Source organism: Mixophyes fleayi, chromosome 1, assembly GCF_038048845.1.
Source record: "Mixophyes fleayi isolate aMixFle1 chromosome 1, aMixFle1.hap1, whole genome shotgun sequence".
Classification (NCBI taxonomy): domain Eukaryota; kingdom Metazoa; phylum Chordata; class Amphibia; order Anura; family Limnodynastidae; genus Mixophyes; species Mixophyes fleayi.
In genome coordinates, this window is record NC_134402.1 from 243,533,926 (window position 1) to 243,559,774 (window position 25,849).

General features: G+C 38.5%; 2 protein-coding genes across 7 annotated transcripts in view; one reads left to right on the top strand and one right to left on the bottom strand.

Moving 5' to 3' along the window:
* The window catches only part of DOCK8 (dedicator of cytokinesis 8), a 149,805-nt gene that overhangs the window by 62,515 nt on the left and 61,441 nt on the right, over positions 1-25,849 (top strand). For all 6 annotated transcript variants that reach the window (XM_075208617.1, XM_075208596.1, XM_075208606.1 and 3 more), the window contains 11 exons: positions 1,070-1,232; positions 13,421-13,538; positions 14,704-14,774; positions 14,961-15,099; positions 15,185-15,286; positions 17,959-18,054; positions 18,912-19,146; positions 19,959-20,123; positions 22,553-22,713; positions 23,299-23,394; positions 24,112-24,207. In XM_075208617.1, the coding sequence (XP_075064718.1) occupies positions 1,070-1,232; positions 13,421-13,538; positions 14,704-14,774; positions 14,961-15,099; positions 15,185-15,286; positions 17,959-18,054; positions 18,912-19,146; positions 19,959-20,123; positions 22,553-22,713; positions 23,299-23,394; positions 24,112-24,207 (1,442 nt within the window). The remainder of the gene's footprint in view (positions 1-1,069; positions 1,233-13,420; positions 13,539-14,703; positions 14,775-14,960; positions 15,100-15,184; positions 15,287-17,958; positions 18,055-18,911; positions 19,147-19,958; positions 20,124-22,552; positions 22,714-23,298; positions 23,395-24,111; positions 24,208-25,849) is intronic.
* On the bottom strand, positions 3,259-8,215 carry LOC142107683 (angiopoietin-related protein 3-like). Its single transcript, XM_075191258.1, has 4 exons — positions 7,535-8,215; positions 6,796-6,906; positions 5,146-5,242; positions 3,259-4,633 (listed from the first exon to the last, which is right to left on the bottom strand). Exons 1-3 carry the CDS (start codon positions 7,979-7,981, stop codon positions 5,174-5,176), a joined length of 627 nt encoding a protein of 208 aa, XP_075047359.1. The 5' UTR covers positions 7,982-8,215; the 3' UTR covers positions 3,259-4,633; positions 5,146-5,173.

Here is a 25,849-nt window from a genome sequence, read left to right on the forward strand (position 1 = left end):
ATTGTACAATAAACTGCACTTTGATGTCCTGTCTGGTTTCTATAAAATGTGTGTTTGGTTTCTGGGTTGAAGCTACCAACTGTACCTATATCTCTAAATGAAATAACAATATAGCTTATTTGCCATTTTATTTTTTACCAATAATTTACTTATGCAATTGAAAATGTCTTAAATGGCCACCAAAAGGACAGTTTTTCAAACTGTGCTGCAAGATCTTCCAACTGGTAAGGTTTTTATTACCCTTTCATAGGGAAATAAATCAAATTGGTCCCACAATCGACATCATTATCATACAGAAATTCTTACTGCATTATCTGTAGGGGTCCTTAAGGAGTTTGGGGAGCTCATATCTATAAAACAAGGGGTTCAAGAAAAAATGAGAGGTTCACAAACCTAATCAGGCACAAATCAGGTGCAAGCACTATAGTTGTGCTGTCCAGCAGTGTCAGTATTTCATATTATTACTGATCACTATTATATGTTTTTTAGTGAATGTTAGTCAGTTTACTAAATGTTGGGAAGACACATTAAAAAAACTTTCAGAAAACCTTCAACCAAGTTATTTTTATTATAATAATTATTATTATTATTATTATTATTATTATTAATAATAATAATAATAATAATAATAATAATATAATTTATTTTAAAGGCATCACAGTGCTTCACGGAACCAGACAGTGAGCCAAAGCAGAACATACATATATCAGGGTTGTATAAGGTAGACAAAATAACAAATTACAATTAAAAAAAATTGCCATGAAATTCACGTAGATGTACATAGCATCAAGGTCACATTTATACAAGTGTTGTATCTGTTTTATCACAGTTTTTCTTCTAAAAGGAGCACACGCAACAATGGTCCCTAGGACTTCGACATTTTTGCTGGCCTTTTTTCTGTTCCATTCAAAACTCTATGGAGGAAAAATCTTAAACAAACCATTTATCTTTATTAGGCTGCAAAATAAAATATTTGTAAATGGCATTTGTTATACTTCCACATAAGTTAAAGTATGTGCTTTCTTGCTTGCAAACGTTGGCACTGATCTACTCTCTTCTTGAACATAAGGTTTGCTGAAACTTGAAATCTCCCCGGCATGTGATGGGCTAAGCGGGTGTCTTACTCCTGAGTTGCTTTCAGTAAAGCCTTTTCCTGAAGGTCGAACCCGTCCAATTAAGGAGGTCCTTGAATTTCCTGTTAAAGAAGTTTATGTTCCCCATACCATCTACAGGTAAGAGCCAGACCCATGAGCCACCAAAGTTTGCTTGTAGCAAATAAGTTTTGCATAGTGCTTTAATTAAAAATGTGGTTGTACTAATATACTAGTGTTGGGTAAAGCTGAATATGTTCACTTAGCCTTAGAGAAATGCTCTGCTTGTCCCGAGGAGCCGTGAAGATGAAAGGAGAACATATTATGAATGTTTGACTGAAAAATTAACTGTATGCCCAAGTGAAAAAAATATCACCAAGGCAGGAAACAACTATATGGCTTATCTGATAAATCTGTGTGTCCATATGTACCCAAAAAATGAGCCACACTCAGTAGTAGAGTGACAGCACTCCACTCAATTAACACCATACACAGGTCACCCAAAAAACTCAGATACAAGGAACACAGGCATGATCTCAGTTGTGAGATGAGGGTGTCTTAAAAATGATGGCTTAAGCAATTAAAATACAACACACAATGTTTTCACTGCTAGTTTTATGAAAAGAAACACAGCAGTGTTTTGAACATTTTTATTTAAAATTTAAATGTTTCACCCTCATGAAATGTAACTTTTCCTGATAATTTCCTAAGAACTGATCATTTGACTCTCTTCCCCTTAAGTCATAACACTTTATGGCTTATGTAAAGAGAAATCAGTGTTGTCTTTATTGTGATAGTCACAATCAAAGTATGAAGTATTGCATATTACCTCTATATTGTGCCCAAGGCATATGCTAAGAATGTGCAAATTCTAGCTGTCATTTTGTAGATGGTACTAAATAAATGAAAGCTAGAATCTGATTGGTTGCTATAGGCAACATCCCCACTTTTTCAAACCCGCAGCTTAGTAAATCTGGCCCTAAGACTCTAGTAGGGGTGCAGAATGAGTTGTGTGATATCACAATAGAGTAAAAATGCCTTTTGCATTACCCTGTGATATCTTATATGTGCTCAAGCATTACACAAATCCAAAAAACATAGCCAAACATTGTCCCTGTAAGCCATAGCCAAAGTGTTGAAATGAAAATTTCAGCATCCAAAATTAAATATTAAAATAGCAAATGTGACATATGTAATATAGATATAGGTTTGTGGTTTGGTGGAGAATGTCTGTATAGTAAGTTTACCATTATAATGTGGCTGTGATATTTCACTCTTTGAGGTACCATTACTGCTGAGCTCTCATCTCCCACCACTGGGAGTCATTCCTGAGCATCTGGCAAGTTACACAACTGGTTATCATATTTGTCATGCTACATTGCACAGCACACCTTTAGGGAAACTTCAGCCAGGTCACCTTATACATTACTACAGAGGAAGTTGATTGGTTCCTTGAAGCTGGAGTTTCAGGATTAGATGACTATAGTCTGCACTGTTTTGTTATGTCAGATAATCAGTAGGAAAGTTGTAGAGTTGTGCAGGATATATAGTATAATTTACCATCTACCTGGAAATTTAACGTATATGTCCTTTGTGTAAATTTTTTAACGTAGTTGAAAGAAAAAGACCCATAGGGCTAGATTTACTAAGCTGCGGGTTTGAAAAAGTGGGGATGTTGCCTATAACAACCAATCAGATTCTAGCTTTCATTTATTTAGTGCTTTCTACAAAATGACAGCTAGAATCTGATTGGTTGCTATAGACAACATCCCCACTTTTTCAAACCCGCAGCTTAGTAAATCTAGCCCATAGTGTCCTAATATTTTTGCTTAGATACGCTCTCTAAAAAAGGGCTTCTAAGATTACCCAACTATGGAGGAGTGGGGTGGGTGCTGCATGGGGACAAAAGTTGCTGCACCTACCTCCATCAACAGGTCATTGGTCTGATGTCAGCAGATTAGGATCGTACCACAAGACTTTGTACAATACTGCTGGTGTTAGCCTGATGGTGTGTGGGGGGGGGAACCATACAAGGGCAGTACAAAATGTGAACATTTATTCTAGCATTCTATTACCATATATATTATACTTATAGTCCTAGAAATTCTCTCTGTGGAATATATCACTTGTTAGGAGCAGAGGCGTAGATAGAATGTATTTTTCAGACCATTTCCGGACTGAAGAGAATTATTCACTGTAGACCAAAAGTATTTCTCTTCATAATTGTTTATTGTTACTTGGAGCTCTGCTTTGTCTGCATGATAGTGATCTGTTGAATGAGAACTAAATGTATTGAAGAGCAAGATAAAACGTGCACTCAGCGTTGTGAACTTCGCCCTACTTGGCAGCAAGTGTATTACTCCTAATCCACACACACTATTTGCTTGGTGCTTAAAAGGGCTATACGTGTGACTCAAATACAAATATTCCTATCAGAAATAAATGCATTTTACACTTCATTCTTAAAAATGTGAACATTAAATATACATATTTTATGGCCTTCTAATATCTTACATCTACTATCTATCTATTTTTATGTCTTGAGTTCCCCAGTGAAGGATTTCACAGTACAATTGTTGGATTAATCAGTGTTACTGAATGGGAAATCCACTTTGTTCAACCTTATCAACATTGAGGAAATTCTGCTATAAACTGTAATAGGTTTATAATGATTATATATCTGGGAAGCTCTGTAAAACAAGTCACATACATTATATTCCAAAACATTCAATCCAATTATTTTTATCAAATTGTCAACAAGTGTGTGGGTGACAATTGTGCTTGAAGCCAATGAAATGCGGATTGGCCCAAATTGACTGATAATCCAATTATTTTTGGGATAAATTTTTCATTCCAAATGGATCAGATTGATGCTGAATAAAGTGTGTGTATTGTAAGCCTGCAATTAAAGTTCAACAATACAAACTGTTCTTCTTTGTACTGGCACTGATAATCTAATTATAGCATTGTGCGTGTGGTCATCTTAAATGACATACTATTGTGTGTACCACTATTCTGGCTTGTTACATTTGTAGTACTTTAATAAGGTTGTTGTTTTTAAAAAAATCATTGTAAAGCCAGCTTCAGCAAGCATCAGCATCCACTATTGTCAATTCCCTGTCTTGTGAGCTGTCATATGCCTATAATTGGTAACTTCAATGGGGATTTTTACAACAAATTGAGGGTACATGTATTCTGCATAGTGCTCCTATTAATCCTGTGTCCCTGAGGTTACATATATCCACCGACATGGTTTTTCTCCCGTATACCTGCTTACACTGAGCCTACTTAACTTGAATTAGAGGAGAAGCACCATAGAATGATGGCCAGATGTTTAACTAAAACATGCAGAGAAAAGAGGACACTGATGTTTCATGTATTGAACTATTGCTGGACAGTTGTGTATCTTCAATGCAGTAAGTCAGAGGGAAATAAATTGCACCTCACGTCTTCAGGATTTACTAACAGTCTGTCCACTTAAATTAAGAAAAATAGTGATTCTTTTCATGTCACTGAAAGGATGTACTTTCTTCAGGTTTATGCTGATGAAAGAAAACAAAAACAGATATCAGATTATGTCTACAAACATCCAGAAATGTAATTCATGTAAGTGGTACATCACTTGATAGCTATGTGCTAGAAAGAAATAGCAAATAGGCCAATAATCTCTGCTGGATTTCACAAGTCTACAAACTTCCTTTCTTGAAAGCTGTATATGAATGTTGTATTGGAATGTGGAAGTGGAAAAAAATCACAATAAGCAAATCCATCAGTTGTATTAATTGTTACCATTTAAAGGCATTGGGTTGCCACTTATAGCCAATGCAGCACAAGTTCCCCAGAAACATCTAAAGAGGGACTTGGCATCTCCGATTATCCCCAGTTTATACCTGATTACCCTTAGTCCCTGTCACACACACTAAATGCCATTGACATAGGAGATAGCTTCCAGATATGAGAACTAGCTATTGCCAATAAATTTAATTCAATGTATATAACACTGCTTAAACCAAATAACTCCACTACTCAAGGGTATATATTAAGGACTACTTACTGTGGCAGGTATATCCACCTGATTCCATTCAAGCCTTACTTTTCTCCCGAGCACCTAGAATGTGTCTCTTTTTGTCCTTCATATTTCTTGAGTTGGCCTGTATTATAATTTAAAAGGTAGTGAGTATATACAGCATGTGCAGTCAGCATGTATAGCTGTCATTTCTATTTTCCAAATCACAATTTATATGAGCACCTTAACAAAAAATCCAAGCATGCTTTTCCAGCCAGTAACCTAAAACACTCCGCTTATAGATACACCAGTATATTTCTTTGTCACGATGTGTCATCATTCTGAAACTATAGCTATGTCGTTCTGTGTTTATTTTGACACACTGGCATTTAGGTATGGAAAAGATAGCAAAACACAGAGGAAAGTAATTGTTACACTCTAGTAAAAGGATATTTTGTTGATTTAAAAATGTATATGAAAACTTTACTTTGTTTAGCATTGACTATGTACCAATTGAACAATAAGGGGCTCATGTAGAGTTGGACACATTTGCTCCTTGAACGTAAGCAGGAAAAGTAGCACAACATCATTGGGCATTTTCCGGGTGTTCGGCGATGCTATGCGTCATCCCGTGGCCCCCATGCTGATTTTCTGACCAGGCGCTGGGGCTTGCACATGCACGTTGAAGCTCTGCTTGGGCTTCTCTGCACAGGCTCTTAGATGACTACTTAGTTCAGGTAGTGGTGGAACTACAGCCATTGACGGGTGTGCAGCAATTACGGGCCACTCCTCACCTTCAAGCCCCATTGTTGCTGCACCCCTCTGCAATGCTGGAAGCTCCATCAATGGACACAAACATGGAGAATCGCATTTATGTGCATATGCTCAGCTCTGCAGCTCTAGCATACGTGCCAGTTTACCCATAGGAATAGCATATAGCGTAGAGATGTGGCTTGGCAGTGTTAGTAGTAAATGCTAAATTCATATTACCCTATCTGAGCAAAATTAATTGTCACATACACAAGAGAGAATAATGTATTGACAGTATTATTAATAAATGCAAAAGTTGCATTTACCTTATAAAATATTATTAAATACCAAATACAAATTAAATAAAATACAAACGTGTTGTTTTCCCTTTAAAAATCAAATGGGAATGGACGTTCCTGCCTTAGTCCAAATTTAAATATCAATTTGAATAGATAATTACGACTTCATATAATATAGTAGCCTCACTAATGTATTACGTACTATTGAAGGAGGAGGGTGGGGGGTCTTTTATTAAATGAAAAAGTCCAAAGAGGTTAGCTAGTGCTACCGATTATTGTCATCATCATGCGTTTCGTTGCACCAGCCTTCCAACACCCAAAAGTGAAAAGCCTCTTGACAAAGGTATATGCGTCTGTTTACAGGTCTACCTCAGTAGCAATTATGTGAAAGCGTCCTTACTGATTTTGTCCTGTGCTTGCCCGCCCTTTCACCTCTCCAGGCTTAAGGTATCGTACGTCTATCATGTGACCAAAACTGTATGCTGACATAATTGTGGTATACATGTGCAATATGGAAATGCGTAGGCCAGGTCTACATGAGACCCTAACACCTTACCAGACATTTAAAGTCATATGTTAGAATAGCTCCCCTTTCATGATAGATTGCAAACACATTATTCATTGGTACATTTCAACATTATTTAATTACCTTCCTCAGTAATCTTTTAATTTTTTCTTCTTGAGCATTGATCTGGTCTTCATGACTGTCCACTATTTCTTGAAGAGCATCAATTTTTATGTTTTGCCTTTCAATAGATGACTGTGAAATGAAAGACTAATTATAAAAGTGACATTTGAAATGATAAACGTATGTTACTAAAAAGAAATACAATCACTCTATGAATCTCAGGAGTTGATGGAAAATGTAACCCATTTATATGTAGCTTATCATTTAGTTTCTTGCCTATGACTATCACTTTAAAAAAAATACAACAAAAGACAAATATGATGTGTAGTACCCTAGTGATACACATAGGTGGCAGTATTTTTTATCATTGGCTATACATCTAAACATCTAAATGGCAACTAGCTGCACATATAAGTATTTATCTACCGTCTACAGTGTCTGCAGACTACAACAATTTAATACAGTATTTATATAAAGAAAAAAAATATATACATTTCAATTAAATTTTCTGGTGCATCCTTTTTAAGTGATGCAAGGTATATTATAGAACAATGTGGAATTAAATAAATTTTGCAAATAACCGAGAGGACAACACATATTGTTATCAAAGGTTATTGTAAATATTAAAAACGTCCCAATGAATCAAGCCACAGTGTATCAATATAGGAGGAATGTTACCTTGTGATATAAAAGGGTCTTTTGGTGAAAGTGGTGATTAGATTGCTACCAGAATATCAGATATGTTGAGACTCTATCTCACCTCATCTCTTGTGTCCAAAGCTGTCTGGATTCTTCTTTCCAAGGGTTTGATCTTGTTATCCAGGGATGCTCCTTCTGCCTGCAGCTTAAAAAGTTCTTCATAAATCTCTGCAAGAGCCTCATACATCTTATCATTATCTTCAAAGCTTCTCGTGTGTGTGTCAAGTTCTTCTCCAAGTTTACCAGCTTGGCTTATTTGCCCAGACAGTATTGCCAGAGATGTGTTAAAATGATCCAGTTGCTGGAAAATGCTGTTGATTTGTTGTTTTGTATGGCTAGCTTCTCTTTTTAATCCTGTCCCAATCTGGAGAAGACTCTGTGAGAGTAGATTGACTTCTTCTCTAGGGTATGCCTGCAAGCCTTTATTCTGTGATACACGAGAGCCTTGGACTGATGGACCTAGAAAGCACAATGAATAAAGCACGGAAAGTGAGCAAGTGCGTCTCATTGTGACTTTGATCAATTGTTGATCACAAAAAGAAAACGTGTTATTGGTGTGGACCTTCTACTTCTGAGGCAGGAGATCTTACTGTATGAGCCAGGGACAGCAAGACAGGCAGAATCAGTGTGAGTCTCTAAATTCCACAGATTAACTATTTGCTAACTGAGGACAGCTGTCCTTTCTGAAGCTGAAAATCCTCTGTCACTCTGACAGTTTAATAAGACTGAAAATGTCATGTTGCATCTGATGCTACTGTGTAGGAGAATATAATTATTTTAATGTTATATTTTATTAGTTATCTTAAGTGTTTGTTACCACCCAAGGAAACAAAATTCTTATAGAATTTGATGAAATCTGGGTACTTTCTAAAGGGGAGGGGTGACTCTATAACACTTCTAGATATTTGTTTTTGACTGTGTACCAATATTCTGAATATGTTATTTAAATAATAGAAAATGGTAATTGTTTCTGAGCTTTACATTTGTATGTGTAGGCTTGGTATCTGGTCAGTTGTGAACCATTGAATATCAATGACATATCATGAGTAAAGCAGAAATTGAGGTGAATCTGATACCCGGACATAATCTGCTGGTTCTCACATCTCTACTTCCTTCTACAGTTTACTGTGCAGAAATGCTTTACCTCTGACTCGAACAATCAAGACACTGTCCTCCACTCTCATATGCAGATCTATTTATCCTCATAAGTCACTGCAGAATTTTTCCAAAGCATACTGAGAAATCACTGCCAATTTCACACTGTAGCACTGTGGGAGATAGTGAGTTAACATGATGCACAAATTCAGTACCCCCTCATTAAATTCAATATCTCTCTCCATAATGGACATGATGAATTTGGAATTCTCCGGAAGGGCTTCTCCCCCCTCCCTTCCCCCTACTTAAACAGCGTGCCTGCCTCGTATAGTCTGCATACAAGCCTGCACATACATGTAATTCAATGTACATTTTGTACAAATTACATTTCCACTATATTTGTGCTTTTTTGTAAACAGTGGTGTTCTTTGGCTTTTCTAGCTTTATGTTAGTATGTAGAAACCTACTTATCTGCATATACAAGTCTATGATCTTAAGCAAAGTGCCTTTTCCATTAAATATTGTATGCATCACCAATGTTCAGCCGTCTGAAATATTGGAAGCTGTGCATTGCACAAATCTATGTATAATGCTTTAAAATTGTTCAGCCCCGAAAAGCCAATCACTTGATGCTTAGTTTTTGGTACCAAATACAGGAGTTTGTTAGTGCTAGTTTAAGGCATTTTAATAAGCAAAAATTGTAGTGGTGAATAAGAGCACTGTACACAGAACATCAGGACTCATGGGAGCTGCCAACCAGGCATTCAATAGCTCTGTGCTGTACTTGTCTTAATCTGTTTCATGGCATACTTGTTATTACTAGTATGAGCTCAATTAGTATATAAAGATCCACATACCATATATAGCTGTTCCCACAGTTTTTACGGGGCACCTATGCGACCTGAAGTTTGGTAAGGCTAGAAAATCGCCTTATAATTACTTTTGAGTGACACATGAAATGAGGTAAAATAGGTATAGCATTCTGTCTTTGTGTATCCTGCTAATTTGTGTACATCAGGAGTCTGAATTCTGATTGGAAAGATGTAGAGAGGGCAGTCACCATTTTAAACAAATGGATTATTCTTTATTTTCTATCCAGTTTCTTTACATTGTAGGCGAGGTTTCAGTCTCACATCCGGACCTTCTTCGGACAGCTTTACATAGAACAACAGACAAGCCAAGCATAGACTTTGTCTACTGTTCTATGTAAGTCTGTCTTGAAAAACGTCTCGATGTGCGACCAGGGCCGGATCAAGGGAAGGGAGGCCCCTGGGCTAAGGGTACTGTGAGGGCCCCCCCCCCCATGAGGAACCCCCGTGAGTTTACCTCCTTCTGATGTTCCACTCCCTGTAGCAATTACATGGCGCGCAGTAATCTCCTTACTGTGGAGATCTTGTGAGAGTGAGACTATAACTCATAGTCTCACTGTCACTAGATCTCCTCGGTAAGGAGATTACTGTGCGCTGCGTATCTCCTACAGTGACATCAGGCAGCTAACAGCATAACATTTGCTGTTAGCTGCCTGCCATTCTCCTTGAACAGTGACAGCCGGGGGCAGGGACACCCCCGACCTGGTAAATGCCGGTGGGCCCCCCAGCTGCCCGAGGCCCCTGGGCTGTAGCCCCTTTAGCCCTATTGTTAATCCAACTCTGTGTGCGACAGTAACATCGACAATAGTCTACAAGTGAAAGTAACATATTTTAAATTCAAGCAATAAAAAAACAACTGCAGAATAAAAAAAAGTAGCTACATAAAATAAAAATGCTAGGTGTTTATAAATTGGATGCAATATTATACATCCTACAATATATCCTAATGCATGTTACTGTGATATGTGTCTGCTATCCTAGAGGTGTATTCAGAAGGAAAGTGATGTAATATGGTGAATGCACAGCATGTTTTATTTTCGTAGACTTTATCAGGGTTGAAAGTGCAGCTTTTTTCTGGATAGCATTTTTAGACATGGAGTGAAGATTTACTTTCTTGCCAAGCAAGGCAAAGTTCAAGGCTTGCTAGAACTCTGGTAATCCCCTGTAATCAGTGCATGAGCATCTAAGCAGCCAAACTCCCACACAAAAGATGTCCGTGTCAGCAGCATAAATGCCATAATTCAGTCATCCATGTGGTCCTTACTGCTGCTTTTATTCATCCATTTTATTATATTTTAACTGGCATTTTCTGCTGAAAATTGCTGTATAATTCAGCAGCTTTCATGTTACTATATTTGGAAATCAGCATAATGGTAACATTACTTGAATAATATTAATAATTGCTAGACAGTTTTAGATAATGTCAAAGAAAGTATACTTGCAGGGTGTCAGAAGATGTGTGGCTAGAATGAGAACTGGACACAACTGGGAACTGCTATATTTAGTCATACTTGTCAACTCTCCCGGATTGTCCAGGAGACTCCCTAAATCCGGGTCGTTCTCCCGGGAGAGCAGGCAAGTGTCCCACATCCCGCAATTCGCTGGGCAAAATAACACGATTTGCGGTGAGTTACGTCATTTTGGCCCCGCCCCTTAGCGGAAAACCATCATTTCCGTCATGGGGCGGGGACAAAATGACGTGATTGACCGCGCTCCTCCCCCTATCGTCCTCTAGTCACACCCCCTGTCCAGGATCTACCGGACTTCAGTGCCTGAAAGTAGGCAAGTATGTATTTAGTCCTTTGTGTTTTTATAGAATCAAAGATATAAAATCCCAGTAAATATAATGGTGGTTCAACATTTTTACACCATGCAGAATACATTTAATATAGCAGTAGAATTGTTATGATGTAAAGACCAATATATACCGTGACTGGATCACTTATAAATAACTTATGGTATAAATTTGTTTAAAGGAAATGGCGCAGGGCGCTTATTTATATGATTGCCAGTGCACTTATTTTTGATATTGTGTATATTTTGATATAGGAAATCTTTATTTATGAGACAAGGGGAGAAAATTAGGTTTTTTTTCGTTTTAACCTTGCCAAAGGAAATGCCTTATTTCTGATGTATGTATCTGATACAATGAGCCTTTATTTAGAAAGTCTTTTGTGTATTGTGATGTGCGGAAATGACTTGTTTGGGGTTTGTACCTTTCTTTGGGGATGTGTATTCTACGACTGTCTAAAGAAAGGATTCATGTCAATTAGACCTTTTGACTTGCTAGTACATCTCCTGCCTCTGAAATAAGACGCAGGAAATCACAGCAAGGTTATTAAGATATCACAGATAAGTGTAAATATTGTTAGCTTTGCAATACAATGTAAATCTATGTTTTGGTAAACAGGTTACATCCTGATTCTAAAAATAGCCTGTGTACAAATCTGTATAAAAAGCATTGTCCTGTACACTGAAATGTATCATTCTGATGTTCCATCTGACCTGACCACTGATACCTTTAATCAGTGGAACTGTCCTTGTCAGGGCACCTAAGCGAAATAAAACACCACTCTTTGCTTCAAGACCCTGCTTGACAACTTCTTCAAAATTACTGTAATACTGTGACCTGCAGATTAGACCCTAAATATAATCCGTTCTTCGGCTGTTTCTGAGGTTGGACCCAGCTCTCCAGTACCACCACTCTGCCGCTACCCAGCAGCTTTGGCCTTGTCAGCACCCTGCTCCATAGTAAGCGGTCAGGGGTACCAGCCCAAGTGTACCAGCACGGGAATACTCTAGCTGTGACAGTTACTCAGAAGGAACGTGGTTCTGGGCACCATAAAGAGCCCAGTGGTAGCAGCAGGCTCTTCCTACTGCAGCAGGAGGAGCGTATTTGGAATAACGAAAGGGGACGGTGGCAAAGTAAGCCCAGCCGGTCCCCAGCAACAACAGACAGGGTGGCATAGACGGTCCATCCTGTCACATATACACTGATCAACCCCAACACTAAAACCACCGACAAGTGAAGTGAATAGTATTGATTATCTTGTTACAATGACACCTGTCAAGGGCAAACATAAGGATCTGAGAGACCTTGACAAGAATCAGATTGTGATGGCTAGACGACAGGGTCACAGCATCTCCAAAATGGCTGGTCTTTTGGTGTGTTCCCAGTATGGGGTGGGCTGACCCTGTCACAGGTTTAGGGCACCCAAGGCTCATTGATGCACGTGCTGAAAAAGTTAATGCAGGCTATGATAGAAAGGTTTAAAAACACACAGTGCATTGCAGTTTTCTACGTATAGGGTGTGTAGCAGCAGACTGGTCAGAGTGCCCATGGTGACCCCTGCCTACCAATGATGGTTTTTATAGAACATTTTGACTTTTACTACAATCATTACTGTGTAAACCAGTGATGTTCATCAGGCGGCCCTCTGAGCCTTTATCTGCCTAACCCCAGCTCCTTCCTGCTTTGTTGTCAGATTTGTTTGTTATAGCTTGTAACATTTATGTATAATACCTGCTGATATGTTATTACAGAGAGATGTCTCTTTCTTTGATTAAATATATTACTGAGATTATGGTAATGTGAGGCACTTTTGAGGATTAGAGGGCCGTAACCTGCTTCTCCCAGAGTGTTACATTTTGCCCGTCTAAACAGTATACAAGTATAAAAAGTATTATCTGCTGTAGCATACATTGTTATCAGCAGACCAGTTTACTCAATCAAGTTGCTTTATTTGGATGTTGAATGAGCTATCAAAAAAATATGGTAGCATGCGATATTAATATCAACAGCAACAATTGATTCAGAGTGAACAAAGCTAAGTAAACATCTCTGTTCTCACATTCACGGGAAAGCAAGAAATTATTATTTTGTTGTTTATTTACACTTTGTCTTGTGGTTCTCTGTTTACTGAGAGACATTTGTACAATGGATAACTTCATCACTTAGGTATATCTTACATTTTGTCTTTCAGGAACATTCTCTATGTCTATCCACAGAGACTGAACTTTGCAAATCGTCTTTCATCTGCAAGAAACATTACCATCAAAATACAGTTTATGTGCGGGGAAGATGCTAAGAGCTCTTTGCCGGTAACAAAGCAATTGTGATATCTTAATACTTGCTTACTATGCCTTCCTTGATTAGAACTACAAAAACAGGATGCTAACGGAATTAAGATGATCAAACACGGTTATAGTTACATGGAATTTCGTTCTTGAGACAGGGTGTCCAAGCTGTCTCTTGTGTAACTGCGGTCCAAGGTGAAAGGTTGCGACTTCAAAACAGTATAAGCAGTAATTTAATAGAGCTTACAGCAGGCCTGGCCAACCTGTGGCGCTTCAGCTGTTGTGAAACTATACGTTCCAGCATGCCTTGCCGGCTGGCTACCTTCTGGCAAAGCATGCTGGGGCTTGTAGTGTCACAACGCCTGGAGAGCCATAGGTTGGCCAAGCCTGGTTTACAGAGTTTAGATTTACTCATAGTATGTGAAAATTCTGGCATCCGCTGGACACTATTATATTTCACAAATAAGCATGCTGCTACAACGCCTTTATAAAGTTATTCTGGTTGTAACAAGATAAAGGGATTTTATTTGTCTTTTACATATAATGTGGTAATCAAGTTCTGGTATTCTTTGGTATTTTTCATATTCATTATAATAATATGTTATGCCCAATCTTTTTAAAGTAACTTCTGGTGCCTGAGGCACTTAGACATGAACTCACTTGTCACACACAAGAAATCAACACTATTATTAAACTAGGCTTTCCTGTGTGTGTTATAATAGAATGGGGATGGTAAAAGTATATCCAATTTATAAAACATTATAAAATATTGCTAATTTCTTTTTATTAAATACTTACTAAAATCCAGTTAGCCTCATCACAGCATTTGAAGGAGTTCATATTAATGGCTCATGTTGTAGTTGATTTTACACATGTTGTCAACATAAATGGAAGTCACACCCTATATAGGTACACATAATCATTTTACCAGATTGAAATGTCACCGTACCGTCTCACAGTCTAAAGGTTGGAGCAGTAAGTAGCTCTCAAACGTTCGTAGGAAGTAATTGTGTTTTTCAATAACATCTTCCCAGCTTATAGTAGAATGTTAGAATATTCCTCTCTACCAGTTTACATTTACGTATACATTCCATGGCGATTAATTGCCTGTTTCTGTAACATTGATGATAACTGTAAAAAGCAGATTGCTGCCGTGACTAATCTTTTGTTTTCACCTTTGTAAATATAGGTGATTTTTGGGAAGTCCAATGGTCCAGAGTTCCTTGAAGAGCTGTACACGGCTGTCACATATCACAACAAGTAGGTGTGAGTTCCGTTGTAGCTATGAATGTATGCCACGTCAGAACTGTTTATGGGACATATCTGCACTGGTTTCCAGAGTTGCTTCTCTAAAGTGTATGAACATTAACTTGTATCTTGTAATTGCTTTGTATATTACTTTGTTTACATTTCAATGTATACATTTTATGTTTTTATTATATTTAGAGCTCCAGATTTCTATGAAGAAGTTAAAATCAAACTACCTGCTAAACTTACAGAAAAACATCACCTATTATTCACTTTTTACCATATCAGCTGTCAACAGAAAGTTGGCACTTCCGTGGAAACTGTCCTAGGATATTCCGTGAGTGAAAATGGCATAAATCAGCTAGATCTAGCTACATTGTACATGCTTGTCAGTGTGTTCATTTGTGCTTCTTCTTTTATAGTGGCTGCCAATCTTATTAAATGATCGGCTTCAAACTGGGCATTACTGCCTCCCTGTGGCAATTGAAAAGCTGCCTGTAAACTACTCCATGCATTCTCCTGAGGTAATTCAACAATGGGAAAGTATTTTATGACTTACTCAAGTTAGGGTTTTACATGGTTTCCTAAATATGATAGATGTTCCCCATTTTTACAAGAGATTCTCAGATGATGTGAAATCACAGGCAGAACCAGGACTGTCCTGTAGCGCAGTGGCCAGTTGTAGGATGTGACCCTGCTAACTGTGGTTTTACGTCTGTTGGGAAATAACTCTGCCAGTGTATTAGTTGCAGACACTGTGTCCTATCACACTGTAGCGGAGCATGGAGATTGTGTCACAAGGATGGAAAGGATGTGTTGACCTGGATGTTGTGCTAGATTGGAGAAACTGCTGCTTCAGAATGAGAAAGCACTTAGCACTTTAGTCATGTGGAGACGGTGCACAGCCTGTACCTGAAGCAGAGCCGGATTAACAATAGGGCTAAAGGGGCTACAGCCCAGGGGCCTCGGGCAGCTGGGGGGCCCGCCGGCATTTACTGGGCCGGGGGCGTCCCTGCCCCCGCCTCCGACTGTCACCTGTTCAAGGAGAATGGCAGGCAGCTAACAGCAAATGTTATGCTGTTAGTTGCCTGCTGTCACTGTAGGACTTACGTGGCGCGCAGTAATCTCCTTACTGAGGAGATCTCGTGAGAGTGAGACTATGAGTTATAGTCTCACTCTCACGAGATCTCCTCAGTAAGAAGATTACTGTGCGTCATGTAATTGCTACAGGAAGTGAAACAACAGAAGGAGGTAAACTCAGGGGGGGTCCTCATGGCTGGGGGGGCCTCATGTAGGGGCCCTCACAGTACCCTTAGCCCAGGGGCCTCCCTTCCCTTGATCCGGCCCTGACCTGAAGTAACACTTACCTGGCACAAAGGCATCTGCACCACTGCGTTTGTCACCCCTCCTGCTTCGTTAAATGATTTAACAGCACCATTAGCTAAACCAAAAGAGGGCAATTTACAGGCAAACTACAGGCAGGCTCAGCCTGCTTCATTCAGCCCTGCGCTATCCGACGCCCCCATTCTATCTTCACAGCCACATGCCAGCTGTAGACAAGGGGAAGATATACAAAGAACAAGGAGATCTACAGCCTGCCAGCAAGCAACTGTGAGCATTCCACCGTGGTCTGCCATTGGTGGCTGTGTCATGCCTTGTTGTGTTCAGGTGACTACAATATTGTAAGCTAGCATTGCAAACTCTTCCAGGAAACTTCATTTTGAAATACAATACATACTACAGGAGTGTAACCTAAACAAACACCACCACTAAAACAAAAGTCTGAGAAAAAGATTTTAAAACACACGCTTTAACTATAAATTTTCATACAAACACATTTGAAACCCGCACTATTATTATTAAACCAGCAGAAGAATATTGGAAGTAACAGAGGAATTCTGTAACTGTATAATGGCACAAAACTCATGCATAACTTTTATCATTTCCAACAGTCAGTAAATGGACTGGAAGTCAGTAAAAATTTGAAATATTTGTTCCTCTTAGGAAGATATAAAGCAGTGCTACATTTCACATAGCATGTACCATACCAGTTGTTCTGTGTCTGAATACAGTTATGCCCCCCATTTTTTCAGTCCATGTACCCCTATTTCCTTTAGATGCTACTATCTTTATTGCGATACATGAGACATTTTAGAATTGCGGAAATAATGTGTTGTAACCTTTTTTTGTCTAAGTAAAGTTTTATAAAATTGCTAGTAAAGAATATTTTCGAGGTTTAGTAACCATGGTGATTTCTGATTTCTTAGAAATACACGGTCCAAAAGAATACTGATTGGCTGTCTTAAATAAGCACCAGTAATACGGGATGACATTAATACACTCTGTGTACACACCAATGTGTTTTACAGGGGCAGGCTGGCCCGGGGAGCCCCCTGAGCCGGTCCCATAATGGGCTACCTTGGGCTGGGTCATTGTGCCACCTGCATTTTTTTTCCTAATAGGCTGCTGAGTTGAGTCTTGCCCCCCGGGCTGAAATTTACCAGCCCTCCCCTCGTGTTTTACATGATTATATATAATGATATCAACTTGCGTATTATATGCTGCATAAAAACGTGGTTTTTGCCGTGTTATACACATTGTTCGGTATGATTCCTATTTGGTGCTACTTTGTTGTCTACCCCATCAACATTCACATAAACGTTACTACTTGTGGTAGCTGTAAAAGTCACACAATATTATCTTTTCCTATAAAGAAAATAATTGAATGACTGCAGCTGGTTTTATATTGTCAGTGACCCTTCCCTGCAATATAATCACACCATGGAAATGTCTCCATTATTTGTATGAATCCTTAATTTCACATTTTGCTTATATCCATGGTCCTGTTTCTATTTATGAAGGATGTTCATGCATTCTATAACTGTCAAAGCTTCTAATATAGTAGTTTGCTTTAAAACCTGCAAACATGTATGTGTGGACTACTCTTACCCCAGATTACTGAGAAGATTCATTTCCGTATTATGGATGTGCCTCCTACGCTTTCTCTAAGCACAGTGTCCGGTTGGCAGCTTGCTGCATTTCATCCATTATGTAGTCTATCTACTGGAATCACAATTCTAAACAAAAGTATTAATAGTTGCACATTTATGTTGATAGAATTAAAATGACTTTCTGAAAAATAAGAATTAAAAAAACCACAATCTCTCAAAAGCAATTGTATTTTTACTGTTTACAGAAATTACCGGCACAACCAACACCTATCAAATGGGTGGAAGGATACAAAGGGGTGTTTAACTTGGAAGTACAGGCCACTTCTTCTGTGCATACCCAGGTAATAGGCAGTATTGTTAATTAATAATATGACCATTTGTGAAAATGACTTTATTACCATAAAGCTTGTTGTATTCCTTTCTGCTATTGTACTATTTGGTGTGGATTGCGGCACTTGGTATCTGTATTGTTATACACTAGCTTTGTGATTGTAAAATATTGTTTATAGAGGATAGTAGCTTATTCTACAGTAGATGAATCTCAAGTGGATGTTCATTAAACAAATTTTACCACTATAATAATTTTGTTCACCAAATGTAACAAGAATCCACCACGACAAAGGGAAAAGTCCCTATAGTGGCAGTAAAGTTTACTTTACAGAACAAGTTAGTTCGTTTTGCTACAAAAGCGACCCTGTCTGTCGGTGACTGGTTGATAACCCCTGTCCAACAGACTTCCATTTGATCAGTATGGTAACTCAGAAAATTAATTTGGATCTACGTAATAAATACTATTCCAAAAGGGGTGTAAGACCCTGGCCATTGTGCATGCCATGAAAGCACTCCAGTGATCCAGAAAGACAGGAATGTCATAATATATTTACAATCTTTACCAATATCTGATCATTTAAATATCCCCCCTCCCCCACAAAACTAAGTCTTGCTTTGACAGAACACGTGCACAGTTAGACACAACATTGTACCTAAACCACACCAGGAAAGAATACCCATTGTCTGCCAATGTCTATCTGACATGTGCAAAATGTAGTCACTCTTTATCTCGGCATGCTCATCCATGGTATTTCCATACAAGTCGGTGCATTGATCACACGTACACATTCATGATTTCACAGTGGCACTGGTGGGACACTTCAGGTTTGTAAATGACTGTTAAGGTCTGTTCCATTTATATTTTCAGGACAATCATCTGGAGAAGTTTCTTACTCTCTGCCATGCTCTAGAAGGCCCAGTTACTTTTCCAATCCGAGTCCTAGACCAAAAGATTACAGAAAACTCACTGGAACATGAACTAAAGCTTAGCATCATTCAGCTAAGTTCTTCCAGACTGGAACCATTGGTGCTCTTCCTCCATCTTGTCCTGGACAAACTTTTTCATCTTACTATACAACCCATGGTGATTGGAGGCCAAACTGGTATGAACATTTGATCTGCACATTATTTTCTAATACTACATCAGTGGACATAAGTTAGGTGTTTGTAGTTCTTCCTTGCTTAGTATAGTTGGCTGGGAATTATTGCCATGTATCGTCTTTTCTACATTATTATTATTATTATTATTATTTTCTACTACTCCATGCTGGCTATGTTTGAAAAATATTTAGTAATCCAATATTTTAGCTATTTCTAATGGCCAGTCTAGCATAGTGTGACCTATGGGAGCATTAGTCAGGGTGATCAGATAAGGTGTCTTCCCTATGATATATCTTTACAGTCATTTTATACCTAATATGTTTTGCTGTCCTTATTGTAATCATGGGAAATTCAAAGAAAGCAATTAACACCAGTCAGAAAATTATCTTTCAACAATGTCATTACAAGGTCATTACCATGTACTAATTATATGACACTAACAATTAAAAAAGGTGAAAGAAAGTAAGTCCTGGTGGAAATGACTAAATATTCTGATCTCTGTAAATGAAAATCTCTGGAATATAATAAAGGGTTGCTAAGCCATAGCTCAAATGTCTGATATATTCATGGGTTTTGAAAAAATATCTCCCTGATATATGTAGGAACCCTGCATCATTCATTGGTGCAGTACTTTTAATTGAATGTTTTACTACAAATATAATTACTTTATTAATGTATTGATGCTGTAATACAAGTATAAATGTTTCCCTTATTTCTATTATATGAAAGTCAAGCAGCAGTCACCCCACAGTCCAGCAGATGGCAGCACTTCTCTGTGTGTTTTGAAATAAATATATCATCATTTTCTTTGCAGCCACCTTTTCCCAATTTACCTTTGAATCAGTGGTTTCCATAGTGAGTAGCCTTCACAACAGTAAAGACCTCAGCAAGGATCAGCATGGAAGAAATTGCTTGCTGGCATCCTACGTGTATTACGTATTTCGTCTTCCCGATGTCCAGAAGGATATGTACATAGCAGGTATTGTTGCACCACCACATTCTCTGTAACAATGGCAGTTCTGCATATTGTTCTCAGTGCAAGATAATCATTTCTACCTCTGCTAAAGACTCCAGTATTTCTGGAAACCTCTGTGTAACCAGATGACCATGTTTTACTTGAGAATACAGGTTAAAGGTAATGGGGATTGTGGTATCAACCTAGGATTTCAGAGTAGAGTCATGCAAATAGCTAATTTTTTCCTTTTAACACTATGCTGTCAGCATTTGTACACACTCTAGAAGCAAGCAAGCAAGAAGCAAGACCAGAATTCATACTTATAGAGAGTCAATTCACATTGAATTATAAAACCACCATTATGGCCTTTTTTGGGTTAGCTGTTTTGCTAAATTGTGATTAATCTAAGTAAATGGTCTATTTTGTAAATATAACCTTCACGCTAGTGATTCCAAGCTCCCTGAGTTCAGGCATATGATGCGATAGTGGGGGCTGGGCATATTCAGAACCATAATGCATAATTCCAGCCTCTTGTAGATTTAGACACTGCAATAGCAGATACTTGACAGACACACTCTGTTAGAGAGGGTATCTAACCATTTATTAAAAAATGTATGGATTATATTTACAAAATGGACCTATTGTAAGTTTACTATGCACATTTTATGACAAATTATTTATTAAAAAATAAATAAATAAAAGTCCACTAAGAAGGATTGCTCCTTTAACACTTTAGCTGCTAAGCATACCAATAACAACATGCACATCTTATGGGAGTGTGTTAATATTGTGCATGTTTATTATGGTTGTGGTGTGGTGATAAGATTTTAAAGAAGTAATGTCATACCAATAGGACTTCATAATAGTTGGAATTATGTCCCTGCATATTTGCATGTATCTGCCCTTCTAGGATGAAGTAAACATGCATAAGGAGAAATAAAAATGATAATCAAGGTGCACTTTTTTAAGTTGTGCAATATAATTAGAATTGAATGTTACAATGTATTTCACTGAAAAAATTAAATTTTTTCTTTTGTGCATTGTTTTCATATGGTTCACCCATTTATGTTGCTGGCATTGATATTTTAATATCGGCATTGTGATTGTCAACATTGTGAATGTCAACAGGTTAACTGCCAACGGTTCCAGTGTCGGAAATGTGACCGCATCCCACATATATACCACAGTCCCCATAACACTATCACTATATGTATAACACAACATGTCATCCTTTGTAGCCTTAACTCATTTGCAGACATTTAATCCATTGTAGCATTAACCCCTATAAACCGCATGATCTTATAAGTCCAATATCAATGCACAGAACTGGTTCTCCTAGGGAATTCCCCAACTATGCTGAACAGGCTAGTGCTGGTTGACCTTATGACAGGCATTCCCACTTTGCTGCTTTTCCTGTCATAGTGTCACCAACCTAGCCTGTCATATCCTAGTGCAGGTAGCAGCTTTGCAGGAGGACCCAGCGCTTTTCATCCCCCCACCACTACCTTTACCAGTCTGAGCTATGACCGCTGGTGCATGGGGGGGAGGGGGGGGCATATGCTGTTTTTACAACTTAAGCGTCCTTCATCATCAACAAGTTGATGATGATGAATGGTGTCTCCTCCTGTATGCCACTACAAGAAGATACACTTACAGTATATCTTCATGTACCATAAATAATATCTTCATGCCGGTGAATTTAGGGTTTATTTTGTATTGAATCTATCATAAGATATGTGCATCTCAAACTAAACAAGTACACTCGCATCTAATTCTCATAGACCTCTCTGTTGCATTTAACACCAGTTGACCACTCAATCATCATAGTAATGCTGAATTCCCTAATTATTCAGGACACTGTTCTACTGGTATCTATCCTCTCCAGATCTCTCACCATCCTTACTGACCTGCAAGTTTTTCTGCCGTTGATCTTGGATGTTCTCTTGCCACTTCAATCTCAATCTAGCTGTCATCCTTAATCAGCATTATCCTTTGATTCCCCATTACGGGGAGGAGAATCAAATGAAAGGGATACACAAATTGCTCAACAATATTCACCCTCAAACAGTTTTTCCAGAGGTATATACATAGCACAAGGTGTGAACAATTCCATCAGACAAGTGTCAATAAAACGAAAAGCACAGGCTTGTTTTTCTGGTTAAGATTCAGGGGTATATTTACTAAACGGCAAGTTTGAAAAAGTGGTGATGTTGCCGATAGCAACCAATTTGATTCTAGTTATCATTTATTTAATACATTCTACAAAATGACACATGGAATCTGGTTGCTATAGGCAACATCTCCACTTTATCAAACCTGCAGTTTAGTAAATGCACCTCATAGTCTCAATTAGAAGCCATATCCCTGTCTTTTTTATTTCTTCACTGTTTATATAAGTAAGCTGTAGGGGATCTTTCTGACCATCAAAACATTTGTTAATATATTTGATCTAGGTGGAAATATGTCAGATGTGCGCTACAACACAGTTGGCCGCACCTCTGCTGCTGTTGTTGGCTCTCAACTGATAAAGTCAAGGGCCATGAGCTCCAGTAATCCAGACCTCGCTGGGACACAGAGTGCAGATGAAGAGGTCAAAAATATAATGTCCTCTAAGGTGAGCATGTGGTCTTGAAATGAGATGAAATAATATGCCCGCATGATGATTATCAAAATGTGAAAGTCAAATAAGAAAGTATGTACTAAAACTGGTCTTCTGCTTCTGCCAGAGAATATAGTTCTATTACAATGTAAGCAAGCAATGTTGTTTCATGCACAATAATGTATGGCCATAATGTGAGAATAAATCGTATATACTGAATCTGTTTTCCCTATTAATCTATATGGGAGTCTATAAATCATTACAATAGATTCTAAAAATTACCCCTTGCTCAGAGACAATGATACAGACCTAGCATGAAACATGCTGCAAGGTCAATGCAGGATATCTAGATTTATTGTTTTCTACCATTTGTAACTATCAATGGCGCTCAACATAATATTTCAGGGGCCTCAAAACTCACAGACAATTCTATTTTACTTTAGACTCTACAGGGAAATTATGAAAACAGCATAATAAATCTCACATAAGGTACGCAGTTTACATAACTAAACACATAGCACATTGATTCATTATAGGATGTGTACTATGTGTAAAAGCTGCAGTGTTTGAGTTTGCTGATCTTGTGGTCATTTGCTGCAGGTCGCTGGTCGCAGCTGCAATCGTATGTCCTATTTTATTGAATCCAGTAATGACCTGCAGCCTGGCATTGCCAGCACAAGACCGTCCAGTAAAAAGGTATGTTAAACACTACATACATCATAATAACATCGGACAATGAATATAATTACTTCCTTCATGGTAGATAAAGTCTGCATATTCTGTGTTATTGACCTAAAATAATCACAGTATGCTAGCAAATAACATAACTTAGAGCCATATGTTAATCCACTGATGTGTACGCACTGCACTCTAGATAATCACCTATCTAGCAGAGTCATTTTAAATCTTTATATAAATGTTATCCTAATAACCAACTGCACACTCTGTTTTTCGGAAATAATAATAACTACTTTTTCTAAATTTAGTTCACTCATTCCTTGTGTTTTTGTATAGTTTTTATTCATTCTATAGCTCAAGGTCATTAGTCCTTTGGAGTCTTTAATTCAGTCCCATGTGTCTGTTGGCAAGTGTTTAATTATTACTGTCAGGGCAACATAGTGCAGGGGAACTGTGTGGACACAACATATAATATTAAGATTTGCTACCTAGAATATGCTTCCTCATATTGTAAAACAGATTCCAATATTTTCACCCAGGCTTTTCACATTCATGTATTCCCTATGATCCACGTTGTTCTATTTGGCAGTCCTAATTATTTAATTCCAATTGTGTGTCTTAGAATAATGGAATAAACATATTGTATTGCTATTGCCACTGCATTTCTACTTCTGAGATATGTTTTTTAATATGTGGTTCTCAGTATAGGAACATGTTTGTATTTTGTTGCTTTAGCATTTTCATGAGGAACTGGCTCTGCAGATGGTGGTCAGCACTAATATGGTGAGAGAAAATGTGTTCAAGTACGCCTGGTTCTTCTTTGAGTTACTGGTAAGTCCGGAGAACTTCTTTTACATTACTTGTTCATATGATCTGTATTTATTACTGCTGTGTTGACTGTCTATTATGAGGTTTTGTCATTTAAACAAGACTAATAAATCAATAAATGTAATAACTCTTATTACTAAAATTCTCAGGGTGGGGGACCCATCCAGGGATGCCAGAACTCTTGCTCTTTATGGACCTCCCTCTCCTGGTGAGAGACACGGAGAGGAGCATGGTTTGTCTTTTGCTTCCATCCCGTTAAGAAATAAGGATCTCTTCTGTTTTTGTCTGATCTGTCATCTGTGCAATTACTACGGCTATCATATGTAGGATCATTCTTGCAGTTTACTGATCCAGCTAGTTGCTAGGCAAATAGTTACAAGCTTCCTTCAGCTCTCAGTCTGGCAGCCTCAGCTGTGCAATCACCTACCACACTCCTGCAACTAATCATCCCGGTGTTCTGATTGGTGCTGCTGCCTTTATAAACCTGTTTCTGGCAGCATATAATGCTGGTGATAGTTCCTGCTTGACCTAGTGTGCTTTGTATCCTGACCTGTTGTGGCTTGTTAAACGGATCTGCATATATATTTCTACCTACCCTGACCCCTTAGTTTGTTTATAGGAACTGCTGTCTTCTCCAATCCTGACTCTTGGCTTGTTAAATGGATCTACATATATATCTCTACCTGCCCTGACCCCTGGCTTGTTTCTTGGAACTGCTGTCTTCTCTTCTCCTGACTGTTACTCACATTAAGCCCTGCGTGTATGATTGCCAGTTTGCAACACTACACCATCTGGTTGCTCACTACCTGCGACCGTTTGTTGTCCACTCCACTGGGCAAATGGCAGTCTGATTCTCAGTTTACTTTAACATTAAGCTTGCTCACTTCCTCCTACCGTGTTCTGTCCACTCCTCCGGGCAATTGTAAATCAACAACTATTACTACCCGAGCCCCTGGGGGCAAATGAGTACTGTGGAACTAGTTCCATGAAAAGGGGACTGTTAACGGCGAACATCTCGAGAAGCAGTTCTAGCAGTTGAGGATTACATAAACCTTGCCCGTAACACATCCTTACCTGGGAAAGTGGTTTTAAATTTGTACATGTCAGACCTTAGAAGTAAAGTAGGTAGAGGACTGCCAGGCCTCCATTCGACAAAACACAAGCACCCACCTTTTCTCCCCTCCCGATAGGCTCCTATGAAGAGCTTAAGATTAGCCAGTTGTGGACCCTTGCTCAGAAAAGAAGGAAGGAGAATCCAGGGACATGGATGAGACACTGGCAAACTTGGCCTCCCAGTCCCAGTGACTGAGGCAGTCAACTGGCTTATCAGAGCTTTACACTACAGTCTGAACAGCTAGTATCCCAAAGACCAGACCCAGCAGCCATCTTAGGAAATGTACTGACCTGCCAGTCTTTTTTTCACTCGAATCAGCTCTTTAACAATGTCACGGGCACTAGGAGTCTTTACCCAGGGATCACCAGGTGATAGGCTTACCAGAGCAGTATAGGTGGTATTATGGTACTCTGGTAGCAGGGTGATCACGGAACAGGAAATAGCAGATGATGAGATGCTCAGGAAAGTCTATGACTAGCAGCACTGGCAATATGGAGGTAGTAATACACGAGGAACTGTATGGACAAAGGA

Bases quoted from the DNA above. Each gene is read 5' to 3' on its own strand.
- LOC142107683 (XM_075191258.1), bottom strand. From the start codon at position 7,981: ATGAGACGCACTTGCTCACTTTCCGTGCTTTATTCATTGTGCTTTCTA. The intron at 6,907-7,534 runs GTGAGATAGAGT...TTCATTTCACAG, and splicing joins CTTTGGACACAAGAGATGAG to TCATCTATTGAAAGGCAAAA. The intron at 5,243-6,795 runs GTAATTAAATAA...ATTATAATACAG, and splicing joins TTAAAAGATTACTGAGGAAG to GCCAACTCAAGAAATATGAA.